This window comes from Netta rufina (assembly GCF_964035555.1).
Source record: "Netta rufina genome assembly, chromosome: 14".
NCBI lineage: Eukaryota > Metazoa > Chordata > Aves > Anseriformes > Anatidae > Netta > Netta rufina.
The window spans coordinates 12,918,617-12,942,117 of record NC_140137.1 but is presented as its reverse complement, the minus strand read 5'-3'; the positions used below and the strand labels follow the sequence as shown (position 1 = coordinate 12,942,117).

Sequence of the window (23,501 nt, the reverse complement as noted above, 5' to 3'; positions counted from 1 at the left end):
CTTGAAGCTGTTGCTTTTTTGCCCAGGTGGACATGCACTCAGAGCAGCATAAGTCCCCAGTATAACATCTGCGAGCAGATGGTGCAGATCCGGGATGACCACATCCGCTTCATCTCGGAGCTCGCTCGCTACAGCAACAGCGAGGTAAGCTCAGGGTGGTCGCTGTGATCCTTAGACAGGTGAGGCTGGGAGGGGACAAGTGTGGCAGTAGTGTGGACATACTGTGCCAAGGACATACAATGACGGGGGAGAAGAATACACATGAAACTATATCAATCCACTGTTTGATCCAGCAATAAAAAAGCAAGTTATGAAAGGTCCCTGCCCGTTCAAAATTGTGTGCACTGGAAGCCTGCTCTGCAAGCTCCTGCTCCTTGGCCGCAGCTCAGTTCAAATAAGAAGGAGAAATATTTTTGCAGCTAATTGTTTATCATCGACCGTGGGTGGCAGAACACCCGTGTCTTGCAGATGGGTCTTTCCTGTTACACTGAGCTATCGGTCAGGGCTTTGAGGAAAGTTCTCCACAGCAGCTCTGTTGATCGCTGAATGTCAGAGCCCTTTCTGATGGGATTGAGACTGTTTTCTTGCAAATGTGGGTTCCTCATTCATCACTTTTAATTTAATGATTGTTAGTGTTCTTAGCCTTTTTGTTTTGGCATTTTTATGTGCTTTTTTGAACTTTAAATCAGTAAAGGCCTCTAGAGGAGTTCAGTGGTATTAGACCATCACAAAGCAATGGGAAAATGGAATGAGAGGGTCAGTTATTTGCTCTGAGGTTACAGGTCAGACTCATTTTTCTGTAGGAAATAAATGGACCACCTGGGTAATAAGAGTCCTGCCAAGTTATACCTCTTTTCCCACAGGATTGTATATGCACAGTGCTGTTTTAGCTTGATCATAAGGTCATGGGGAATTCTTTTCAGATGGGATTTGAGAGAGAGAGATCTGCTGCTGCTGTTTGGCTCAGCCAAGGCACCGCAGCGAGCTGCTGACTCTAGCCCTGATGTGATGTGATCTTCTCCAGGTCGTCACCGGCTCAGGGCTGGACAGCCAGAAGTCAGATGAAGAGTACAGGGAGCTCTTCGATCTCGCTTTAAGGGGACTGCAGCTGCTGTCCAAGTGGAGTGCTCATGTCATGGAAGTGGTGAGTGCGTCAAAGTGTGTAATTTCCTCCTCTTTCTGGGCTAAGGTGAACATTTCAACACAGCACATAGTGCTGATTGTGGAAAGGTGAGATTGCTTGTATGCCACCTAACTTTAAGCCTTTGACAAACATGCTAAAATCAGACAGCTAATCACCCCAAAGTCTCTCTGAACCAAATGGAGAAGCAGAGCTCGCTCATCTCTCCTTAGAGCTGAATTGCCCTTTGCAGGTGCAGGGCGCCCCCAGTAGCATTAGAGGAGGCTGGTGACTTCTCACCTGAATACCTCTGTTAAGTACCAAAAGAAGGGTGGTAAGTCTGGGTCTTTAACAAGTAAAACTGTAATTCAAATAATGATGGAAATTCTTATTTTGGAAAGTTTTGACCACACCTTAACACAAGTCCATGGATGTCAGAAGCCCGATATGACTGGCACCTCCCAAATAAACAAAACCAATATTCAGTACAGTGATAACACAGCCACAAAGAAGCATACATTCAGTTCTCAAAGGAGTGTCAAACAACTGTAGTAAAGTTCAGGGAGTGTTTTTCTGACAGAGCCCTCTTTAATCCCTCCAGCCCTTCTTATTCATTGCAATGTTAACAGTGCATGTTTCCATCTTCCAGTACTCTTGGAAGCTGGTTCATCCCACAGATAAGTTTTGCAACAAGGATTGCCCAGGAACAGCAGAAGAGTATGAAAGAGCCACCCGGTACAACTACACCAGTGAAGAGAAGTTTGCCTTTGTGGAGGTAAGTGCCAACTGCTGCCTTGTTTTGTAGTGCCATAGCAGATAGAGTGGCCTGGAGATCACATTTTGTACACTTTGCCCCAAATTATCTAGGTCACTTGGAAAAGTCGCAAAGTGCCAGATTTTTTAAAAGTGTTTCAGAGTATTTGGACTGCAGTTTTCAAAGGTCATCTCTTAGCTGCACCTCGCAGGTGTCCACCAGCAGTGTGGAAGTCTGCTTCTGAAAATCACTAATTAAATTCTTCCCAGCTTCTAAAATGGAAATTGCAGTCCTTCCTTCATCCAGGTATTTTGCTTATCAGTCAACAACTGCTGTTATGGATGAGCATTGAGCAGCTTGAGGATGGGGCAGTGAGCAGAGTGGCACCACATTGAATTGTACCTTTTTCTTAAAGTTTTGACTTTGCTTAAAATATATTTAAGAGTGAGAAAGAGCCAGCAAGGATCGTTTTCTCATCCATATTCTGTTCTCATCAGATCTGTCCAAGTCACACAGCTGCACCCACGTGGGGCACGTGCAGTCTCCCAGGACTGGGTGTTATTAAAGATATCAAGAGATTGGGAGTGGAAACAGGGTCTGCCAAGGGATAGGGGCCATTTCAGAGAAAGTGGTACTGGAAATGTTCCACCTGTTCATGGTGATCCTTAAAGCAGAAAACAAAACAAATAAAGCCACATATTTGCTGTACCCAAGTTACTTGAAGAGAATTAATTTAGTACCAACTTATCATAATGGTGGATTTATGGACCTGTCCATACAAAGGAAAACTGGGAAGTACATCTGTTTTTAATTTTTGCTTCAGGTAATTGCCATGATCAAAGGTCTGCAAGTGTTGATGGGCCGGATGGAGAGTGTCTTTAACCAAGCCATCCGCAACACCATCTATGCAGCCCTGCAGGACTTTGCCCAGGTGACCCTGCGAGAGCCGCTCAGGCAGGCAGTCAGGAAGAAGAAGAACGTCCTGATCAGGTTGGTCTTTCTTGAATGTAACACAAAGCTGGTGTATTTATTTGTGTAATACATTTGTACTATATAAGCATGTGCACCTGCAGACAGCTTAATATTATACAACCAGACAACATACCTTGGCCAGCAACTCTTCTCATGGTCAGTTTTGAACATGACTCCCCACAAAACAACTTTTTGTCTCCCCACCTCATATACTTCCCACCTTGTATGTGCACAGCAGTCAGTATTTTCACCTTGCAGTAAAATCAAGTTTAAGCACTAATTTCCCTCCTCCTACCTATTTCAGTGTTCTTCAAGCAATTCGGAAGACAATTTGTGACTGGGAGGGAGGTCGAGAGCCACCAAACGATCCTTGCCTGAGAGGTGAGAAGGATCCTAAAGGTGGATTTGATATTAAAGTCCCACGAAGAGCAGTAGGACCATCAAGTACACAGGTATGTAAATTTCTGTCTCCTGAGTAAGAAATTAATGGTCTTACTGCCATGTAGGAGTCTCCCATCCCATGGGTTGGCAGCTGTTTCCGTGGGATTTTTAGTAACATAACATTATAACTCAGTAACGTCATAACTTACAACATCGATAACTCACATGCAATGTGTTAAATGTTGCTTCGATGCCTAGTTTGTTCCTAAAGCCTCCTTTTTTTAGGTTTATGATTATTTCTAGTTCTGAATGATGGTGGCCTATAGGGCTGAGAGAGTAGGGTAGAAACCAGTCAGGAGAAGCGTTATTTTTTGCTGCAGAGCACCATGGCAGTGTGTGTTGGTATCTCACAGGATAGTAACTACATGTTAACTTCCTTCCAAAGCTCTACATGGTGCGGACCATGCTGGAGTCCCTCATAGCAGACAAGAGTGGCTCAAAGAAGACTCTGAGGAGCAGCTTGGATGGGCCGATAGTCTTGGCCATTGAGGAGTTCCACAAGCAGTCCTTCTTCTTCACCCACCTTCTCAACATCAGTGGTGAGGCTATGGCACGGGGAGGCTTGAATCCAATTCTTGCACGCTTAGACAAGCAAATGTATGTATCTTTGCTCTGCATTGACCTATGCAGAAGATATTCCTTGATTTTTCCCAAATGTTCTACTTCTGCCTGATATAGGCTTGCTTCTAGGTAGTAATCATTATGTGAATGGGAATGAGTCAGCAATAGCAAAAGAGACATAAACTGTAATTTAGTTTCTAGGAGTGGGGTTTTCTTTCCGTCTTAGCCAAGCTTCTGAGCCACTAGGCACAGAAGAAATCTTCCCAAGTGATTTTGAGCTGTTGAAATTTTCTTCCTGGAGCTCTAGAGCAAAAGAAACAATCTCTTCTTCCTCTTCTATTACAAAGTGCTCAGACAGCATGAACAGAGTCTTTGTTTAAAAACAGAGACATCCCAGAAAGGAGTTTCATGCCCCAAAACAGTCCAGTATGACACCACTGGAACTGCTTCTTGTGCTCTTCCCTCTCTCTCTGCGATCCCTAGAGAGTAACTTTGGTGCCCTCCCACTGGGGGGATCTCCTCTGTGTTTCAGAAGCGCTGCAGCAGTGCTGTGACCTGTCCCAGCTCTGGTTCCGGGAGTTCTTCCTGGAGCTGACCATGGGCCGCCGCATCCAGTTCCCCATCGAAATGTCCATGCCTTGGATCCTCACGGACCATATTCTGGAAACCAAAGAACCCTCCATGATGGAGTAAGAGCTGATGGGCTGTGGTGGGTCTGTGCCTTCACTCAGGCTTGCAATTTTCTTTTGGAGAAGGGTAGGCTGGTGGTGAGCAGTCTCTTTGACAAGGAAGGAAAAAAACAAACTGTATTTCTTGCCTTGCTGTCACATGAGTGTGCACTGTGTGAATAACTCATTAGCAAATGCACACTGGCTGCTTCCTGACACTGGCACTTGCTTATGCATCATAAACCAACAATTGGCAACTGCTGTATTAGGATCAGCACACAGCTTGGTGATAGTCATCTGCACACAGCAGCCAGCCAGCATGTGCAACCAAAGGGATGTGGGCCCTGGCTGAAGCACTTAAGCACTTTTTTTTCTTTATACAAGTGATAAGTGATCAGAGGAATTGCTGTTCTGCAAGTACAGTTATGTTCATAATAATATTCCTCATTTGGAAAGCTTTGTTTACCATTTCATAACCACTGTGAGGGCACTCTGTGGAGTCAGGGCAGAACAACATTTTTTAATGGCAGAGAAGGAGCAACCGTTGATAGAAAAACTCACAATTAGGACACGTCCAGGTCTGTTCTTGCTGCTTCCAGCAACTCAGACAGAGGGAGTGAGGTGGAGGGATTTGAGGGACTGAAGTGAGAGGAGGTGAAAGGAGTGAGGTCAGAAAAAAGCCAGTTCTTGCACTGAGTCGCTGCTATTTTTGCTGATATGCTCCAAGGCATGATCTGTTTTCTTGCCCTCAGGTACGTACTGTACCCCTTGGACCTCTACAATGACAGCGCATACTATGCCTTGACCAAGTTCAAAAAGCAGTTCCTGTATGATGAAATTGAAGCTGAAGTAAGTCTTTTTCGTCTTCATTGTATGGAAGGAGCTCACTGGGGTCACATTGCCCTGTTTGACAGCCCAGCCCAGCAGTGCAGTGCATTAGTTGTAGGCATCTCCTGAAAATATACCCCATGAGAATGAGAAATTCTCAGAAGATCAGAATATTCTGATAGCTGACATGCTCTGCTGATTAAAGGCTTCAGCTCAGCAGTGCCCACGGGGACCAGTGGAAGCCAAATGCTATTAAACACTGGGAGCCTGGAAGAGTCTGTCTGATGGGCAGAAGGTTATGAGGCATCAGAGGAAAATGAGAACCCAGAGATCCCTGCAAGAGAAGGATGACTGTGGATGGGGGACTGGGCCCTCCAGGAACATTTAGAAACTATAGGCTGGAAACATAACTGCAAATTTCTGCTTATGTTTAGCATGTGAGATCTGCAGTGTGGTTTTTAGATAACCTGACATACATGTGTGTATTAAATTAGAGCTCTATATTGCATTGTATCGATCTTGCATGAGTAGGAAGGAGCTATTCTGTGTTAGTGACACCCTCATGATGTCTTGTTTTTTCTCCTCCAGGTGAATTTGTGCTTTGATCAATTTGTGTACAAGCTGGCAGATCAGATCTTTGCCTATTATAAAGCAATGGCTGGCAGGTAGGAGAACCTGACTGCTTCTGCTGAGTGATGATTGTGCTGCATCCAAGTCGCTGTTAACCAAAAGGTTCCCCTCAGGGAGTAGCCGCTGTGGGTAGACATAACAAAACAGATCATCCTTTCCTCACAGAGCGTGCTATCCGTGTCACACCAGTGTAGATGGGAAAAATGAATTAATGATGGCAAGGCAGACATGGTTAAAAGTGAAATAAAAATAATTCATATCCTATGTATCTATTTGAGTGCAATTTGTGAGAGCAGCAGCAAAGTAAACCAAGCCTACTGAAGTCATGTCCTTGCTTGACACTTGTACCAGACAGATAAGTGGAAACCTCCCATCTCTAAGAAACAGGGATATGCACTTGTCCTCACCCTAACAGAGCAGCAGAATTTGTAACGACTAGAAGGATTCTCACTGTCTTAGATCACTCTTCAGACAGCTGCCTGCCTCCAGCTGGAGAGACAGGCCCTTGGTGACTTTTCCTCCTAACCACTGAAAGAACGTGGATGAACTCTAATGAGAGTCTTCCTCTCATGTCCCCAAAGGTGAACCAAGTCTTCAGTCTAACTCTGCCAAGAGTTTTGTCTCTAATCACATCAGGCCTTAGAGAAGGAGAGCAATCACCACCACCAGCAAACTGTTCCTACAGCAGACCGTCAAGGAGAGAGCATACCTGTGGGATCGCCCCACTTCCTGGCACTAGTGATATCTTTCAGCACAATCTTTTATCTTTTTGGATGATTTAGCTGTAAGAGCCAAGAATGATAGCAGCATGGCAGTCCCTAGATAACAACTTCTGCTCTGTGATTTAGTAGTGTGTGGAAATTTTCTTGGCATTCAGAGCAAGTTGAGAGGAAGAATGAAAACAACTCTGGAAAAGATCCACAGAGTAGCTGATTGTGCATGTTTCCTTTTTCCTGACATTGTTTTCCTTTTTCAGTGTTTTATTGGACAAACGTTTCCGGGCTGAGTGTAAGAATTACGGGGTGATCATTCCGTACCCACCATCCAACCGCTACGAGACACTGCTCAAGCAGAGGCACGTCCAGGTACACTGCAGGCAGTAGACTGTGGTATTCTCAGCTCTTGGTCTCTTATCCTTTTGTTGGCAGCTGGCATCCTAGTGCTGGGCTCAGTCAAGACCAGCGCTCTAATGTGAATGGTTGAACCTGCTTCTGACACACCACGCTCAGGACATGGGGCCAGAGGGGGCAATTAATTAATTATGTTATTTTAATTATATTAAGCTTCACATTTCCATCCTTACTTTCCTAAGTAATAGTAAACCCAACAGAGGCATTTGTATTATCATTTTCACATTTAAGCAGCACTGGATATTTGGCTTTAACTTCTGTCTATTAAAAAACAATCGAAATACTAAAATAGCTTGTCCCCATCTGTATATAACAAACAAATATTTTCTCTTCTTTTCCCAGTTGCTGGGTAGGTCAATTGACCTGAACAGGCTCATAACCCAGCGTATCTCAGCAGCGATGTACAAATCATTAGACCAGGCCATTAGCCGCTTCGAGAGTGAGGACCTGACATCCATAGTGGTAAGAACTGTTCCCGACTAAAACAATAAATATTGAGAATAATACACTGCTGTGAATACAGAGTCAGCTGTCTTCTGCCAGAAGTCCCACCTACAGTAGGTTTCAGCCAGACATGCATTCTCCGTTATGATGCTGAGTCTCTACTGTTTCTACTTATGAAGCCTTAATTGCATTATTATTGGGCCATATCTGTGTAAATCGTAAGGTAACAGTCAGCAGTTAAATTTTGCAGACATTGTAGAATAGAGTCCTGTGATCTGGGAGTGGGAAATCTTAACTGTAATTCCCTCTGTTGGCTGCAGGTAGCTGAGATCACTTATGTGCATACAGGATTTGCTGCCTTTGATACTTTACAGAAGCATCACAGTCAAGTAGTGTAAAATTACCAGTTTCCACCTCCAAAGGATTCTGTTGTGAAAGCCAGACAGCACTCAGTGGGGAACAAATTATTTTTTCTGCCTGCAAGTTTAGGAGATACTGGATCAGGACCCCCTTGAGTAGAAGTGCAATTGACCTTGGCCACTGAGTTAAATTGATGCCTTTAGCATTTGCTACATCCTCACCTGGGAAGTTGTGTGTGGGGTGTGGATATAGAGTCATCCCCTTGGCAATTAAATCAGCTGTTTCTGTTGTAATCTTGGTAACACTTTTGCATCTGCCACTGCTTTATGTGCTGCAGGAGCTGGAGTGGCTGTTGGAAATAAATCGCCTGACTCACAGGTTGCTGTGCAAGCACATGACTTTGGACAGCTTTGATGCCATGTTCCGGGAAGCCAACCACAACGTCTCCGCACCCTATGGGCGCATCACCCTCCATGTCTTCTGGGAGCTCAACTTTGACTTTCTACCCAACTACTGCTACAACGGATCCACCAACAGGTGAGGAGGAAAAGCAGGGCAGGGGGCACCCAAAGACCCTGTGTTTCTTTCCAACACATCACACCTGCCACATAAAATTCACATGCATTGCAGTGAGGTTTTTATTCCAAATGAAATGCAGCAGCAATGGAAAAGGTTAAACCCCAACAGCTCCGGCTGGCCTTGAAAGCTCAAGTAACAAATTCGAGCACCAAAGTTGGACAGAGACTGCAAGCAACTGAGGTAGTTTGGTTTAGAGGGCTGTGACTCCACAGCAGAACTGTGGCAGCTTCTCAAAAAAAAAAAAAAAAAAAAAAAAGACAACAAAACCACCTTTGTAGTATGTTAAACCAATGTATTTTACATCAGTGATAGATTGGAGCTCATTCGTGTAGCTCAGGTACTGCAGTTCATCCCGGACCGCTCAGTGTCTGCACTGACTGTGGTTAACCAGGCACTGACCGCTTTCCTCCCCGTCTCCTGTGCCCACCACAGGTTTGTGAGGACAGCAATCCCCTTCACGCAGGAACCCCAGCGGGACAAACCGGCCAACGTTCAACCCTATTACCTCTATGGATCCAAGGTCGGTAAATGAGCCACAGCAGCCAGCAGGGGTGGATGTTGGAGTCCTTTATTTAGGAAGAAAGCAATGCAAGAATTAGTTCATTAACAGTGTGGTGGATGCAAATGTACCGGGTCACATTGCTGTGTGAAACCAAGAAGCCATGCAAGAAGCAGCTTCACTGTGCTTTTTGCTATTGCTTTCTCATATTTTTCTCTGTAACATGCCTGTGTTAGGGGGCACTGACACTGCTCTGTGCTCATTGGCACCAAGACCAAGTCACATCCATCTAAATGCAGAGACAGGAGAGTGAGTTGGAGCTCCAGAGCAGTGCTGCTCCCCGAGGAAGGTGTTACTTCAAGAATCCTGTTTGTAGTTCAAAAAGGGAATTACTAAAATATTTCTGTGCAAATGTAGAGAACTTATTACTGACAAAAAGCTCTTTTGTCAGGCCATGATTACTGTTTATACAAGCATTATGAGGGCTTGGGGGGTGATGCTAATGGAGAATCACTCAAGCATGAAACTACTGGAGTGGAGTTTATTTCTTGTGTACATTGGTTGATGATTTTGAAGTGAATCTACAGTACCGATGCAGATTAGATAATGACACTACAGTCAGCCTAGCCTGGCTGTTCCCAGAAAGCTGACTTGGTTTCCTTTTAAAAACCGCTCAGTAAATGAGAATATTTTTGTCACTTGACAAAAGCCTTTCTCCCTGCGGCTAATATTTCCACCTCATGTTCTGCCCTGGGACAAACAGTTCCCAACACAGATGCTTGTGTTGGCAAGAGCTTGGGAAAAACAGCACGAACCAAACTTCTAAGCAGGGCCTCCCTTTTGCTCTCACTGAAGGCCATGCTGTGGCAAGATGGCCCTCCTGTCATCGCTGTTCTTATAGGGGAAGAAGCAGCGGGGGGAACTATATGGGCTCTCCCTCATGAAACTGGAGCTCCTCATTAGCACGGTGGTCATGGGCACTTCCAGAAGCTCCTCTTTCAGTCCGTCACTCGAGGGACCATCCAGTGAGCTGCTGCCTTCTCCCACTTCTTCTGAGCTGCCATCAGGCTCCTTCAGCCTGGACGCCCCGCGGCACCGTGCCGACCAGAACTGCAGGCAGCCGTAGGCCAGGAGAGCTATGAAGCAGAGCAGCAGCAGGCTGCTCACCATCCACATGGAGGTGGTGGGCTCGTGCTTCGAGCCGCCGAAAAGCAGGGGGGGTTGGTCCAGCGTGTGGAACGTGGTGCAGTGGTTGCTGGAGGGGTAGGAGTTCTTGCATGTGATGCAGAGGACGTAGATGGTAGAGGGCGTGAGTCGGTGGAGGACGAGGGAGCTGAGGGAGTGGGGAACTCGCTCCTCACGGTGGAAGTTTTGGCGTAAGTAGCCGGCGAAGACGCTGTTCCAGTTGGGGCGGTACATGACGTGGTAGTAATTCTCCGGACAAGGGTTGTTTGTGGCCCAGGAGACTGTGGCACTGGTGTAAGTGATGTTGTGCACTTCGATGTTCATTGCGCCCCTGAAACCAGAAGCAGGGAGAGGCTGAGTTCCCCAATGCATGTACGGGCTCAAAGGCCACTGACATCAGTGCAGTCTTTCCACCAGCTTTATTAGCCTTTGTATTGGACTCTTATAGGCTTCAGGAGAATTCCCTTTGCTTTTTGTAAATGACTAGAATGTACAGCCTATCAGATAAGTCATGAATGTCTCTGCACTATTTTTTGTTTGTTTTGCAAATATTAGTCACTAAAAAACTGCATTTTGAGAACTGTTAAGCACTTTCTAACAGAAAGGTTCCTCTCAACTGTCTTTAGACTTTTCAGCAAACTTTTAGAAATTGAGTAACTCAGGTGACTGCTTTGAAACCTACGTTCACAGGGAGGTTGTGGAAATTAAACATAACCTGTTGAGGCACCTGCCACAATCAATATTTTCATTTCTAATCCTGCTGCTTCCATGACTTCCATGCTCATGGCTGTTACTGTCTTTTCTCTCAGTCACCACCTCTCTTCCTTGAATGTAGAAACTGTTATATGCCCCTTTGCAGCTGCAAAGAGAAAGCGACTGTAGGAATTGAGCTGCCCAGAAGGTAGGAGGGAGCTTTCTCTACTGACAGGAGGAGTGTTCCTGACAGGCTTAGATTAGATGCTAGATTTTAGGTGGCTAAAATTACCAAATTTGAATTCTGCTGGTGCCCAGACTACTCTATCATCCTGCTGCTTCTTAGAAAAATAAATAAATAAATAGATAGATAGATAAATAAATAAAACACCACCTGGGACATAGGGCATACTTTATGCTCTAGTTAGATTTTGTACAAATCTCTTTGTGACTCGTTGTCTATATAAAAAGCTTTTTTGCTTCCATTCCCATGGAATAGAAAGGATACTGCAAGTGTGATTAACATAAACGGATTACTAGGCTAGCTCCAGTTTGCCTTGTGGAGCAAGGCAAATTTCTCTTTCCAATAGAAATTTCTCTTTCCAATAGAAATCTTGATTTTACACCTAAATGTCACATGGAAAAGCTGCATAATGATTAAATAACTGTTTTAAGCTGTTGCTGCACTTTGCATACCTAACTTGTTGCTTAATAAAGTCTTTCTGTTCCTACAGCATCTCACACTGTGTAATATCAGGATCTGAAGTGTGAGATCTGAAGTCTGATGAAATGTAATATCAGTGTCTTCAAGGAAGCCCAAATGTACAAATAACAATTAAATAGCTCTCCCCTGGATAAAAGACTTCAACCACTAACAAATTGCTGTTTAACAGCAGCCACAGACTGGTACATTGCTCCTTCAGGTCACCAAAGTGCCCTCTGAGCCTTGTCACAGGGCTCTCTCTCTCAACCAGCCGAGCACCCCAGGCAGGAGCTGCATGCAGTAGAGTTGATTTCTTTTTTCTTTCTTTTTTTCCTCCTCCCCTTAATAAAACTAACTTTCTCTTAATTCACTCTAGAAGCAGATTCATCTTAACGACTGTTTTAAGCATTCTTAGGAGCAGAGCAGGAAAGCACAGCACCCGTCCCTAGGCACTCCCGGTGCCGCAGGCAGCAGCTTACCTCCCCTGCGGGTCCGCAGCAGCCCCTCGGTGCTGGTGAGCAGTGTGGCACCTTCCTTTCTTCCCCTCTTCCCACCGCCAGGTCCCTCCTGCCTCTAAATCCCTTCCCCGCGCACTGCCTCATGTTATACCCATCTCGGGCTCCGTCATCTCTCACCATAGCAACCAATAGGAAAGGATGGGCAGGCGTCTTCCAATGATTTGGGAACGTTATCCCTAAAAGCTTTTGCCTGAGAAAAGTGGGTCTCTGAGGCAGAAAAACAAGACAGGCAGTTTTGTTTTCTGTTTGGTTTTGTTTTTCTTTCCTCCCCACCTGCAGCCCCGCAGTGAGAATGCTGCAACCCTGCTCCAGAGCCACTGCCCCCCAGCAGGGTCTGGGGTCAGAACCACACTGGCACGGGGCATGACATCCGGCTCCTGCCCTTTTGATGGATTATTATTACCTACTGATAGTTTGTCACTGAAGGGCTTTGTCTTTAATGCTTTTTCTTGCATATTTAAACTGCTGTTTTAAATCAAAGCTAGTTGAGCAGTAGGTTTTCAACCCTGCTGCTACAGCAGTACACATTCACTTCTTAATTGTTCTCCAAGCTATGTAGTAGGAGCAGGAACTGGATTTTCAAAGACCTTGATCCTTGCTAAACTCCTGTGGGATTAAGACAGGCTCTTTGAATGCCCCTGCCTTACAGGAGACTTGGGGATGTCCCATCAGCGAGGTGAGAGGACAGGAGGGAGAGACAGAGTCGGCAGCAGCAGGGTTTGGGGGAGCAGCCCGAGCCTGTGGCCAGGAGGGGACAGATGTGGCAGCAGAGCTAGTAAAGAGAGGCTCTCAAGAAGTGATGCACTGCTCTCTGAAGCCAAAATGTATTCAAGAGGGAAACTTTTCCGAAAGAAATGTTGATTCTGGGTCTGGAGTTATTAGTTCCGCATCCTTACTAGAAAGGTGTTTGCAGTGTTTCAAAGATCTTCCAGAATGTATTAATGAGGAAATGATGCAGACTGGATCAGGAGAGGCTGTTAGAAGCCTGGGCTGTACATGTCACCCTTGCTTTTGATTGATGCTTTGCAGTTCTGGGTGTTTTATCTTACAGGTCCTGCTGTATTTTCTTCTGTTTCTGAGTGAGCTGCAGCTGCCAGAGAGCTGAAAACTGGGATTAAGGATGAAAATAATTATGGGTAGGAATGGAAATGGAAGTGCTCCCAGGTGGCTTCCTGCCTTTTATATCACTTGGTCCTTCTTGCAGAAGCAGGGGGAGACTTCTTAGCTGCTCCCGTGCTGTGAGTAAAGTACATCCTTGCCTGGAGGGAGAGAGCTGAGGATACAAACCCTTGCTTGGAAAGGTGGTATACACCACGTGATAGTATTTTCATGGGAGAAGTGCTTCCCTACTGCAGCTGGGCTGTTGAGTTTACTGATGTTCACAGTTGCTTCAAAATTAAATTTCAGTTGTTCACAAATAACATGTTAACAGGAACGAAAGAAACCAAGGAAAACAGGAATACTTAATTAGGTCAGCAAAGGGTCCTGCTAAGCTTTCTCCAGTCAGCGATTCACTGCTAGCCCGAAGGGAACCACACCAAAGCTTTCAGTGGTTTTGGCACTGCCTGCTCCCGAAGTCAAGCTGGCACCAGTTTACCTGGGGGATGAACTTGAAATTCGCATTTCCTAGGACAAAAACCCACCAAAACCGTGCCAGTGCTTTAGCACTGGTGTTCCCTACTACCCAAATAACACCTGCTGGTGTCCCCACCTGTCCCTGCCTGCCATCACTACCTGCAGCAGGCAATCCACGGGTGTGCTCAAGTGACCGGCAGAAAGTGAGCCATCCTCTGCCATTCAACCACTTAGAAAATGCAGCAGGTGTTCACGTCTCCTACAAAGAAGCTGTAAAATCACCAGCAACCCACTTCTCACTGCTCATTAACCACTTCTTAGCTCTGACAATGCTCTAGATGGAGCTTAATTGATGTATTTTCATGAATGCTTCTGTTTTGGCACTGCTGGGTCCAGGGTTGCACCAGAATCACTGAAGATCACTGCTTCCCCTGGGGGCTGAATTTGCCCATGAGTTTTTAGGAACATGCAGGCAGACGTAACCTGCAGGGCAGTGCATGCTGCTGGCACTTGTATAAATAGTCACGGCGTGCGAGTGGGATGGAGTGGCTCTATTTTCTGCTGCCAGAGCTGCACCAGTGGCACAAAGGCGTTACGGGGCTGTGCTTGCTGCAGGTGGTGTTGGCAGCGGGGGCTGCTGAGCCCCTCCAACAGACTGCACATGTTGTGCTGCCTGTCCTGCCATGGCCAGCAGCTCATTGTAAGTAATAGCTCTGTGTGCATGTGTGAGTAGCAATCGGCAGCCAGTACAGCAAGGCATTATACTGAGGCACAGAATACACACGCAGTTCATAGTCCTTTTTTTTTGTCTCTAAATCTACTTCTCTTTTGCTAGTTCTTTATTTTTTTCCAAGGGACTTCTGGCACAAGCAGTATGGTCTATTGTCTCTTTTTCCGATCTATTTTATCAGATAAAATTCTCCCTGCCTTCCTTCAGGTGAGCTCAGACAGGTCTGGTTGATAGCCAACAATGAGCTTGAAGATGTGGAAATGACACTGAGTTCTTGTTTCCCTTCATTTGCCGCTCTGGTGTTCAGTGCTCCGGGGCATTCCTAATAACCTCACTAGCTCCCAAAGCAATGTGGGACCTTTCCTACATGCTCCCATACTTTCCTCTCATGTCCCAAGAGATCTGGGACACTGGGAGCTCTGCCCACTGCTGCAAATCCCAACCTGCCTGCACACCCAGCCTCCCGGCTCCCAAACCTGCCTGTTTGGCCCCAAACTAAAGCTGGGGCAAACCTCTTCAGTGTCCTCAGTGGCTGTTGTTCCTGTGAACAGCAAAACCTACCAACAGTCTGTGAGACTGGGGCTTTGCTCCTGCTCTCTGAGGGGGTGGCAGCAGCCACCCAGCACGGGGGAGTGAGCCGTGCTGCACAACCACCTTGTATGTTCAGCTGGTTTCTCTTAAAATACACCCTGGTGTCATTTTTTACATCCTACAGTCTTTTACCCAAGCTGTGTATCTCACCCTTAAATGGAGTTATATTTTAATTGTTCACAAGGTATTATTATTAGATGCAAGCCTGCTGCTGATGCACTGTGTGGCTCTGCGGAGAGCTCAACAAACCTACCTCATCTCACAGACAGGCGGGGATGAATCATCCTGCTCGTCTGCAGCCAGTGCACATCCCAAAACGATCCTCTCCTCATCAAGCTTATTGCTGGGACCCCCACTTGAAGGAAAAGTCAGCTTCAAAGCTGCTCTCCAGCCCCATTATCCCGCTGCTAGGCAGGAGGCTGCACGGCAGCACCAAGTGCTCGCTGCCCGTGCAGCAAAATGTCAGCCCCATTACAGGGAAAATGTGACCAGTTCCTCCATGACCGGGTACTGGTCACGTCCCAGCTCAGGGACCATTGCACGTGCAGAGCACTGTCTCCTAGCTGTGGAGCAGAAAAGGGGCTTCTAGAAGTGAGTACTGATTCATGAGCCTACTGAAATGGGGATATTTATCCCCCCCGGTCTCTGTTATCTGCAGGGGCTGTGCTGGGGCTATGGCTGTGACTCTGCATGGGGGTGCCAGCCCTTGGGCACTTGTTGCAGGCTGGGCGTCACCTGGTGGTTAAACAAGCATGCTTCTCAAAACAGAAGCTATTGCTGTTTTCTACTCGTATCAGTGTGTGTATCTTGTGGCTTTGGATCACGCCTTAACAGACAGATTTTTACAGCCTTGGATATCTATGGATGCAGGTAGCAGCCTAAGCAGGATATTCAAAAGCAGCTCTCCTAACAGGAGTTGGCATTGAAGGAGCTCTGAAAGTCGGCTTCTGTCTGCCTAAATCTATTTTAAACTCTGGCCCTTAGTTATTCATGAGATGGGAGAGAAAGTTTATGCACGTTGTGAATGAATGCAAAGCAGAACCTACAAGGTTGCCTTTCTATACCTAAAAGTATTGATGCACAGGATAGCGTTGAAGGGTGTTTTTTTTTTTATCTACCAGGGCCGGGAGGTGAAGTTCTGTTTCACAGAATGTAGGGGACTCTCTAACTTTGTCTTCTTTCTGCTAGCTATTTCAGAGAGTGCCTGTGAATCATAGTAGGTGATACATCCCTGGAACAAAGCAACAGGGCTGTAACAAAATGAGGAACAATTAATTAATTGATTAAAGCAACTGCCAAGTCTATGAAAGTGACATCAGTGCATCAGTCAGCAGAAATTCTGTAACTGCAAGCAAAAGAAAACACTTTCCTAGTGCTTAGCAAATGACTCCTCTTTGTAACTCGTTAGGCGTTTTGTGTAAGTCTCAAGGAAGTGAGCAAGAAGTGGAGGACGAGCTGGGTGTACGACAGCTGTGGGATGCCAGCTCCCTGCTGCGTGAGGATGCTGCACCCCTTTGGCACGCCGTGCTCATGTCAGAAGCACAACCAGCCGTGCACGGCATACTTGGGATACAATTTAGTTCCAGAATACATGAGCCGGGGGTATCCGTATTTTGCTGGAAGGGGCACTGCACGCCTGAGGCTCCTCAAGCTCATGCTTGGTGCTGTTTACTGAAGCCGTGGTTGTTCCAGATCGCGTGGGGGAGGCTGCAGCCCTTCCCTGCTAGGGCTGAGTCACGGTGCCAGCACTTCTCTTGCAGAGCCCGAGCTGAGCATGCAGTGCCTCAGCTAAAACTCATTTTCTTTTTTTTTTTCTTTCTGATCACACAAGTGAATTAATTCCCACTTCTCCTTTCCTTACACCAAATGGATCCAAAAAATGTTCTAATGACCAAAAATTGCAGTAATTCCCTGCTGCTATCATTCTAACATGGTACTGACAAATTACACTCCTGGAAATCACCTCCTGTTTTCTGCTGCTAAAAATTTTCTGGGGGCCAGAGCGCCAAGGGTGTTCCCTAGATAAAAGCCAGATTCTTCCCCTTTTTCTCAGTCATGCGTGGATGTCTTAAGTACATGTAGGGTTCACAGGGTGTGGAAAGGATCATTTCTGTGTCTCTTCCCACTGCTCTTAGGTTCAGATGCTGGAATTCCTACTTTTCTTAGTATTTGTTATCTGAAGCAAGTGCCAATAGGAAGGCAAAAAAATCTGTCTTGTTATCTGTGTATAATGCTTTCAATTTTAGCACAGAAGAATTTGAGTTTGAAGAAACAAAAGGCCAGTGAACTGAAATCTTTGACTGGGAATATATGGGAGAGCAAATTACCTGGGAAATGAAAGCGGTGTTGGTTACACAGCACGATAATAAACCTTGTGATGTGACAATTTGTTCAGACTCAAATATATTTGACTGCACGGAAAGAAAAGCAATCTCTTCGTGCCGCAAGAAGTCTTACGATAAATTTCTTACAGGGATTTTTATTTCTCCTGCTTTTCTTAAAAATTATTTCAAGTGTTGGAGCCTAATACTAAGATAAGAGAATTACTTACAGGTCCTGTAAATACTGTCTAACTGTCATTGTGCTTCTAACTTCTCAGCCTCTCAACATTGCCTACAGTCACATCTACAGCTCCTACCGCAATTTCGTGGGGCCGCCTCATTTCAAGACGATCTGCAGGCTCCTTGGATATCAAGGGATCGCGGTGGTCATGGAGGAGCTGTTGAAGATCGTCAAGAGCCTGGTAATTGTGACCTTAACCCTGACGATGGAGAAACCCCGATGCCTTGAGGGGGTCAGGTTGGGCAGTCAGCCTGGGCTTTGGGCCCTGGTCCAGGGTGTTCAAATCTGGGCACTTCTGTGCACCTTTATCTACACAGTGACACTCACATTAAGGGTGTGATTCCACTGCTGCAAAGGCATCCCCCTGATTCCCATGGGATGGTGGAGTCTTCCCACTGTCTTGAAGTGCTGACCCAGATCTGGGGGTACTGGTGCGTGCATTTTGCTCTGCTAAAAGCCACCAAGAGGTAATCAAGGGGATGCGGTGCTCATCCCCACTGCCCCTCAGCACCACTTGTGCTGCAGCCTGGGAGACCTCCAAGACACATGCTGGTGCTCAGCAGTGGCACAAAAGCCTCTGTCTCACTGCTTTTTGATACCCCTGGGGAGGTAGAGAGCAGGACGCAAAACTGATGAAAAAGGCTTTAAGAAAATTCCTGCTGTAGGTAAGTTCTTATGAATTCAAGCCATATGGCCATTTCCATCAGACACTCAGGTGGCCAGTAGCTCCATCTGCTTTGTAGTTCCCTCGGAAGAGAGATGTAATATCCACAGGGAAATGCTCCCTAAGGGTGCTAGCAATACAGAGCACTAACAAGGCAGGAGGGAGTATGCAAAAATGTACAATTTTTCAGGTCACGCTTTTCTACCAAAAAACCTGCTTTACTGGAGAGAAGCCTTTAACTCATTATAAATATTTAAATTCTGTTTTGGCTGCAATAATGTCATTCTGAATGTGTCTAGCAAAGCAATATAGGACTGAAAATCTCAAGCATATATCCAGTTTCTCTACGGTAAAGTACTGTAGCTATTGACGATGTAATTTGTGTCACTTAGTTGAAAATGCTGTAGCTGGTGTGCGAGATCAGACAGCATTCTGTGCCAAGACAGAGATCTTGCATTTGGCTAAATTGTGTTTAGCGCATAATCCCATATAATGTGTCTACAGGATGCAGGTATATAATTCCAAATGACAGCAAGCTTTTCTAACTAAGAAATATATTTCGCTCTTGTCCGTGTTAGTTCAAAACATCCAATCCGCAGAAACTTGCTCTACGTGCATGTAATTTATTTATTTATTTAAACTCTCAGTATCTAGTGATCATTCATCAGGTGGAAAGAGCGTTTCCTGTGCTGTGGAATTACTCCTCTGGCAGCTCTGGTCAAATGTTCTGTGGGTTAGGAGCATAAGCCCAGCTGGATCCAAGACTGAGCCTTGTTTGGATTTCAGCTGCAAACAACGCAAACACAGCAAGCTGTATTTTGAAGTTCAAAATCCAGGCAACCATGATTTATTCTTTGGGAGGAAGCGGTAGAATCTCCGTGCACTTGGGCTGGATTTTCTGTCTGGGTGAAATCCAAACAAAGCAAGCTCTTCTTCGACTCCAGTTTCACCGTTTGTTGTCAGACATGGCCCTAGCCACAAGCTGTCCTCTAAAACCCATGCCAGAAGAAGCCATCCTTAGAGTTTAACCTCCCTTTGTCTCTGACAGCTGCAAGGCACCATCCTGCAGTACGTGAAGACTCTGATAGAAGTAATGCCCAAGATTTGCCGCTTGCCAAGACACGAATACGGCTCTCCAGGTGGGTGCTACAGAGAGATGCATAATGCTTTGAGCAAGAGCTCGCCCACGTGTTTGTGCAGCATTAACTCAGGCACCAACCAGTAATTAAACAAGGATTGGCACCTGGGTGCAGCTTCCAGCCCAGGCTCCCTGGGACAAACCTCCAGCTGGTTTGCTGTTGACACTGGAACACATATGGAAAACTTTTCCAGGAAATTTCCTGTTAGAAATTTCTCTTCAACACACAGGTGATTCATAAGGGAACATCTGCTGGTAGTTTAACTTTTGTTTTCAGGACTTTTTTGAAAGCTTTTGTTACTGTGGGGTCACTTTTATTTATTTTTTTCAAAAGCTCTGCTTAGTTGCTGTGAAGATTTTTTTGCAGCATGGCTGCAGTCTGCAGTTGATCTGGATGGGGAACTCTGTTATACATGAACCAGCACAAGGACAGCCATTACAGCCTGGAATCTCTTTTTTCCTCTGATTAGGAAATGCACGGCCTTCATATGAATTACTCCTTATTTCCCAAGGGTTAGTGAAAGCAGGATGAGACCCTGCATGCTAGCTCTCCCCAGCACTGATCTGTCTATCCGTTTAGCAGTCACGGCTTGCAGTTCATGATGTAGGACACACCGGGCACTGACTGTCCTTTAATCCAAGTCACTGGAGGCAGCTTTGGCTCTCACTTTTCTGACTGTCCTTCCTTGTCTTTTAAGGCATCCTGGAGTTTTTCCACCACCAGCTGAAGGACATCATTGAGTACGCAGAGCTGAAGACTGATGTGTTCCAGAGCCTCAGAGAAGTGGGCAATGCCATTCTCTTCTGCCTCCTTATTGAGCAGGCTTTGGTAAGGCAAAACCCCCTGCACCAACAGACTGTACTTGAATTTGCCAGCTCAAGCGTATTGGTTCTCTAACAGAAGAGTTTGGGAAAATTACCAGCTTTTTGTGTGCCCAGGGTCTCTCTAGGGCTGTGTTACTGGGATCCATGGGGATGATTTGCATTGGTGCTGTGTCACTGACATCTGGGATTGCTCAAGGAGAATCTGAATACTGGAAGATCTAGATTTAATTCTTGGACCCAAAGCTACCCCATGTTTGTCCTTCTGAGAAATAAAAACAACTGGGGCTTATTTCTAGATTGTAAGCTCCTTGGGGCAGGGATTGTTACTATATATATTTATATATTATATATATGTATACATATATATACATACTCATACAGTGAGGAGTAGATTTGAGCCCTTTGCTTTTTTGGGGTGCCAGTGCAAAGGAAAAACTGATTGGTCCTAATGATGTTAAGGATAAAACAATCCAACAGGAAGGAAATCTCAGAGTGGATGATCCTGTGATATTTCCTATCACTTTATCTTCACCAAAACTTAGCTAGAGTGATAACCTGATATTTCCCCTTGCCCAAGTGTCTTACACCTGCAAAAGACTCTCAGCCTCTTAGCTCCTTTCTGACTTGATTGAGCTGGTGTGGGATAAAGGCTGTGGCTGAATGCATGTCAGAGCCAACTGAGGAGTGTTGAACAGGTTTACATTATCATGCATATGTCAGAATGGTATTAACAGAGTTTTATCAGGTCTTAGGGATTCTTTTTAGAAAGAGTTCTCTAGCGCAAAATGGGATTTCCAAGCAAAGCCATACATTTCCGTTTAGAGTGAAACCAGAAGAAAGTTCAAAGATTCCAAGTTTATTCAACCATAGAATACCAGGAAAACTGAGAATCTCTGCATATCCTCAAAAAGGATATGTCTGCCCTTGCCCTCGCATTTTAAGCCCAGCTATAGAGCCTTCTAGTTGCTAACACGGTGCATCACACACATTCAGAAAGCAGCAGTTGTGTAAGGTTAAGAAAACCAGAGAGAGAGATATCACCTAGCAGCTTGGCTTTATTTAATTGAATGACCAGAGTTGCCAACAGTATCCTGGCAGTTTCTATTCCTTTTGTGGCTTTGTCATTGCTCTTGGCTGTTCTGTGTTGAATTTTATGCTAGATGTACTACATTTGCCTTTTATGTCCCATCTTCCAAATTGATATTTAAGGGACATGTGATGGTTTCTTCTAGCAATGTTTCATTTGACTGCAAAAACATTCCTCCTGTTTTTGCCAGTTCCAGGAGCTGTACGTTGGCAATATAATGGCATTTTAGGATAGCATAAAATAAGGGACACAGTGAGAATTTGGGGGTCCTTTTGGGAAGGCTGCCCATCAAATTCCACATCTGCCCACCTTCTATGCCAGCAAAGTCCTCGGCCTCTCTGATCCTCGTTTTTTCCACACAGAAATTGATTCAGAATATAAAGCAGTTTTGCATACAGCAGGCACTGGTTCTTGCTTGCTGGAGGGTTGTCAGATGCTTGGAGCCACTGTGCAACGAGATCTTTCCTCTAATGGAGCCCCTGTGCCGGAGGCACAATTGCTTTTACGGTGCAGTTATCTTCATAGCTGTCAGCCTAATCTAAGGCTGGTGGTATTTGCTGGCAGAGACTGCTCTAGGGAAGATTAGCAGTCTGCTCTGTTCTGTACCCTTTTTACTGTTTAAATTTGAGGGATGAGGTGTTGCTTAGGACTAAATTTCTAAGAGGAATTCTTACTCTCAGGTAATGGGCCTTGGGGAGAAAATCTCCCATGACTAATTTTAGGACAGATATTAGGTGAACGCAGGCTGCAAAACCAGAAACTACTCTCTTTATCAGAGGGAAAGAGCAGTGAAAGAACATTCATCTAGGGAGGAAGAGCGCTTTGCAAACAGAATAACAAAGGCGATACGCAGGCTCTGGTAGTACCAACACCTCTATGCCCAAGGAGGGCCCCCGTGCTGTTCCTCTCCCTCCAGCACTGTCACAGACTGCACTCGCACAAACACGCTCCCATGCCAGCATCCATGACGCCAGTACAGCCTCCTGCAGCTCCATGCCACTCTGTCCCCTCCCTCTGGGCTGGAAGATGGGGTACCCACCCGCGCATCCCAAGCAGACCCAGCTGAGTCATTCCATCTGGCCCTGAAAATCTTTGCTGCTCTGTCATGACCTCCTCTCGAGTGTGTCTAAATCTCTATGGTAAGCTCAGAACTGAAAGCATGTCCTAGAACTAGAGTTTCACAGGAGCAAACTAATGCCGTGTCGTGACGCAATGCCTCTGTGTCGAACAGCTTTGGTTTTCCTTGCTGCTGTTTCCCATTGCAGACTCGTATATGATGTATTGTCAGCCATCGCTCCTCAGTCTCCACCTTCCTACTTCCAGGTTTCTCCTCCTTGTGCATCTATGTTTGGGATTATTTTTTCTCTAGTGCATTGGCATGCATCCTCTCAGGTGGCATCTCATGATGTTATTGCTCTCTGGACTTCCGTACTATTCTCCCCAGGGCCTGTACCACTGGGATTTTGGTTGGATAGCACTGGCTGTGAACACCATACAAACAAACAAACAAACAATTTCAGCCAATATATCACATACCTATTTACAATGGAGCCATGCATCAGTGTATTTTACATGTACACATCCTAGAATAACTAAGCCAAAGGGTAATTCCTACCTGGGCATACTCAGTAAAAACAACAGTTACAACAAGGGGTAAGATAAAACAGATCTCTATGGCCTTTATCCCCCCTTACTTGCAGTATTAGTAAGTGGACCAGAAAACAAAACGAGGCTCTGGCCTTGCATAGGCATAAGGTAAATTGAGTTATAAAAAGTTCCTAGCTTAATCTGAGAGCTGTTTCTTCCAGTTTTAGTTTATTTAGATTCAAACTATTGGATTTATTAGTGAGCTGGGTTGGATTTGACTAGGCGCTGTAGATGTGATTGGGTTGTTGAATTGTTGCCCAGACCCCTGAGCCATACAATCACCCCCTATAGGTGTTTTTTTAACTTACTGTATCTTTCTTTCTTCCTGCCTCAGTCCCAGGAAGAAGTTTGTGATTTGCTGCATGCTGCTCCCTTCCAAAATATTTTGCCCAGGGTCTACATCAAAGGTAAGAAGCTCAGAGGGCAGCAGTGGACAGACTCAAAGGTCTCTGTCAAGAGCCCTTTCTCTCCCATTTCTGCCAAGGATCAGTTCTGGCCCTGCTTCCCCCTCTAAGCATATCTATTTAGATAGTGGATACAGCCAAAAGTCAGGTGGAAACAAATGCCAACAGTGCATTTTCTGTAGCCTAGTTACAG

General features: G+C 45.5%; 2 protein-coding genes across 5 annotated transcripts in view; one reads left to right on the top strand and one right to left on the bottom strand.

Annotated features, from left to right (window-relative positions):
• Window positions 1-23,501, top strand: part of CYFIP2 (cytoplasmic FMR1 interacting protein 2) — a gene marked incomplete at both ends in the record, with an annotated part of 43,067 nt that overhangs the window by 13,865 nt on the left and 5,701 nt on the right. For all 4 annotated transcript variants that reach the window (XM_084295110.1, XM_084295109.1, XM_084295111.1 and 1 more), the window contains 17 exons: window positions 27-144; window positions 1,025-1,144; window positions 1,770-1,895; window positions 2,698-2,864; window positions 3,151-3,298; window positions 3,673-3,826; window positions 4,381-4,537; window positions 5,269-5,365; window positions 5,933-6,009; window positions 6,951-7,059; window positions 7,447-7,566; window positions 8,246-8,445; window positions 8,920-9,007; window positions 17,581-17,724; window positions 19,256-19,346; window positions 20,044-20,174; window positions 23,239-23,311. In XM_084295110.1, coding sequence (XP_084151236.1) covers window positions 27-144; window positions 1,025-1,144; window positions 1,770-1,895; window positions 2,698-2,864; window positions 3,151-3,298; window positions 3,673-3,826; window positions 4,381-4,537; window positions 5,269-5,365; window positions 5,933-6,009; window positions 6,951-7,059; window positions 7,447-7,566; window positions 8,246-8,445; window positions 8,920-9,007; window positions 17,581-17,724; window positions 19,256-19,346; window positions 20,044-20,174; window positions 23,239-23,311 — 2,120 coding nt within the window. The remainder of the gene's footprint in view (window positions 1-26; window positions 145-1,024; window positions 1,145-1,769; window positions 1,896-2,697; window positions 2,865-3,150; window positions 3,299-3,672; window positions 3,827-4,380; window positions 4,538-5,268; window positions 5,366-5,932; window positions 6,010-6,950; window positions 7,060-7,446; window positions 7,567-8,245; window positions 8,446-8,919; window positions 9,008-17,580; window positions 17,725-19,255; window positions 19,347-20,043; window positions 20,175-23,238; window positions 23,312-23,501) is intronic.
• On the bottom strand, window positions 9,833-10,495 carry FNDC9 (fibronectin type III domain containing 9; the record flags this gene model as incomplete). The annotated part of the gene is made up of 1 exon (XM_084295373.1): window positions 9,833-10,495. One exon carries the CDS (start codon window positions 10,493-10,495, stop codon window positions 9,833-9,835), a length of 663 nt encoding a protein of 220 aa, XP_084151499.1.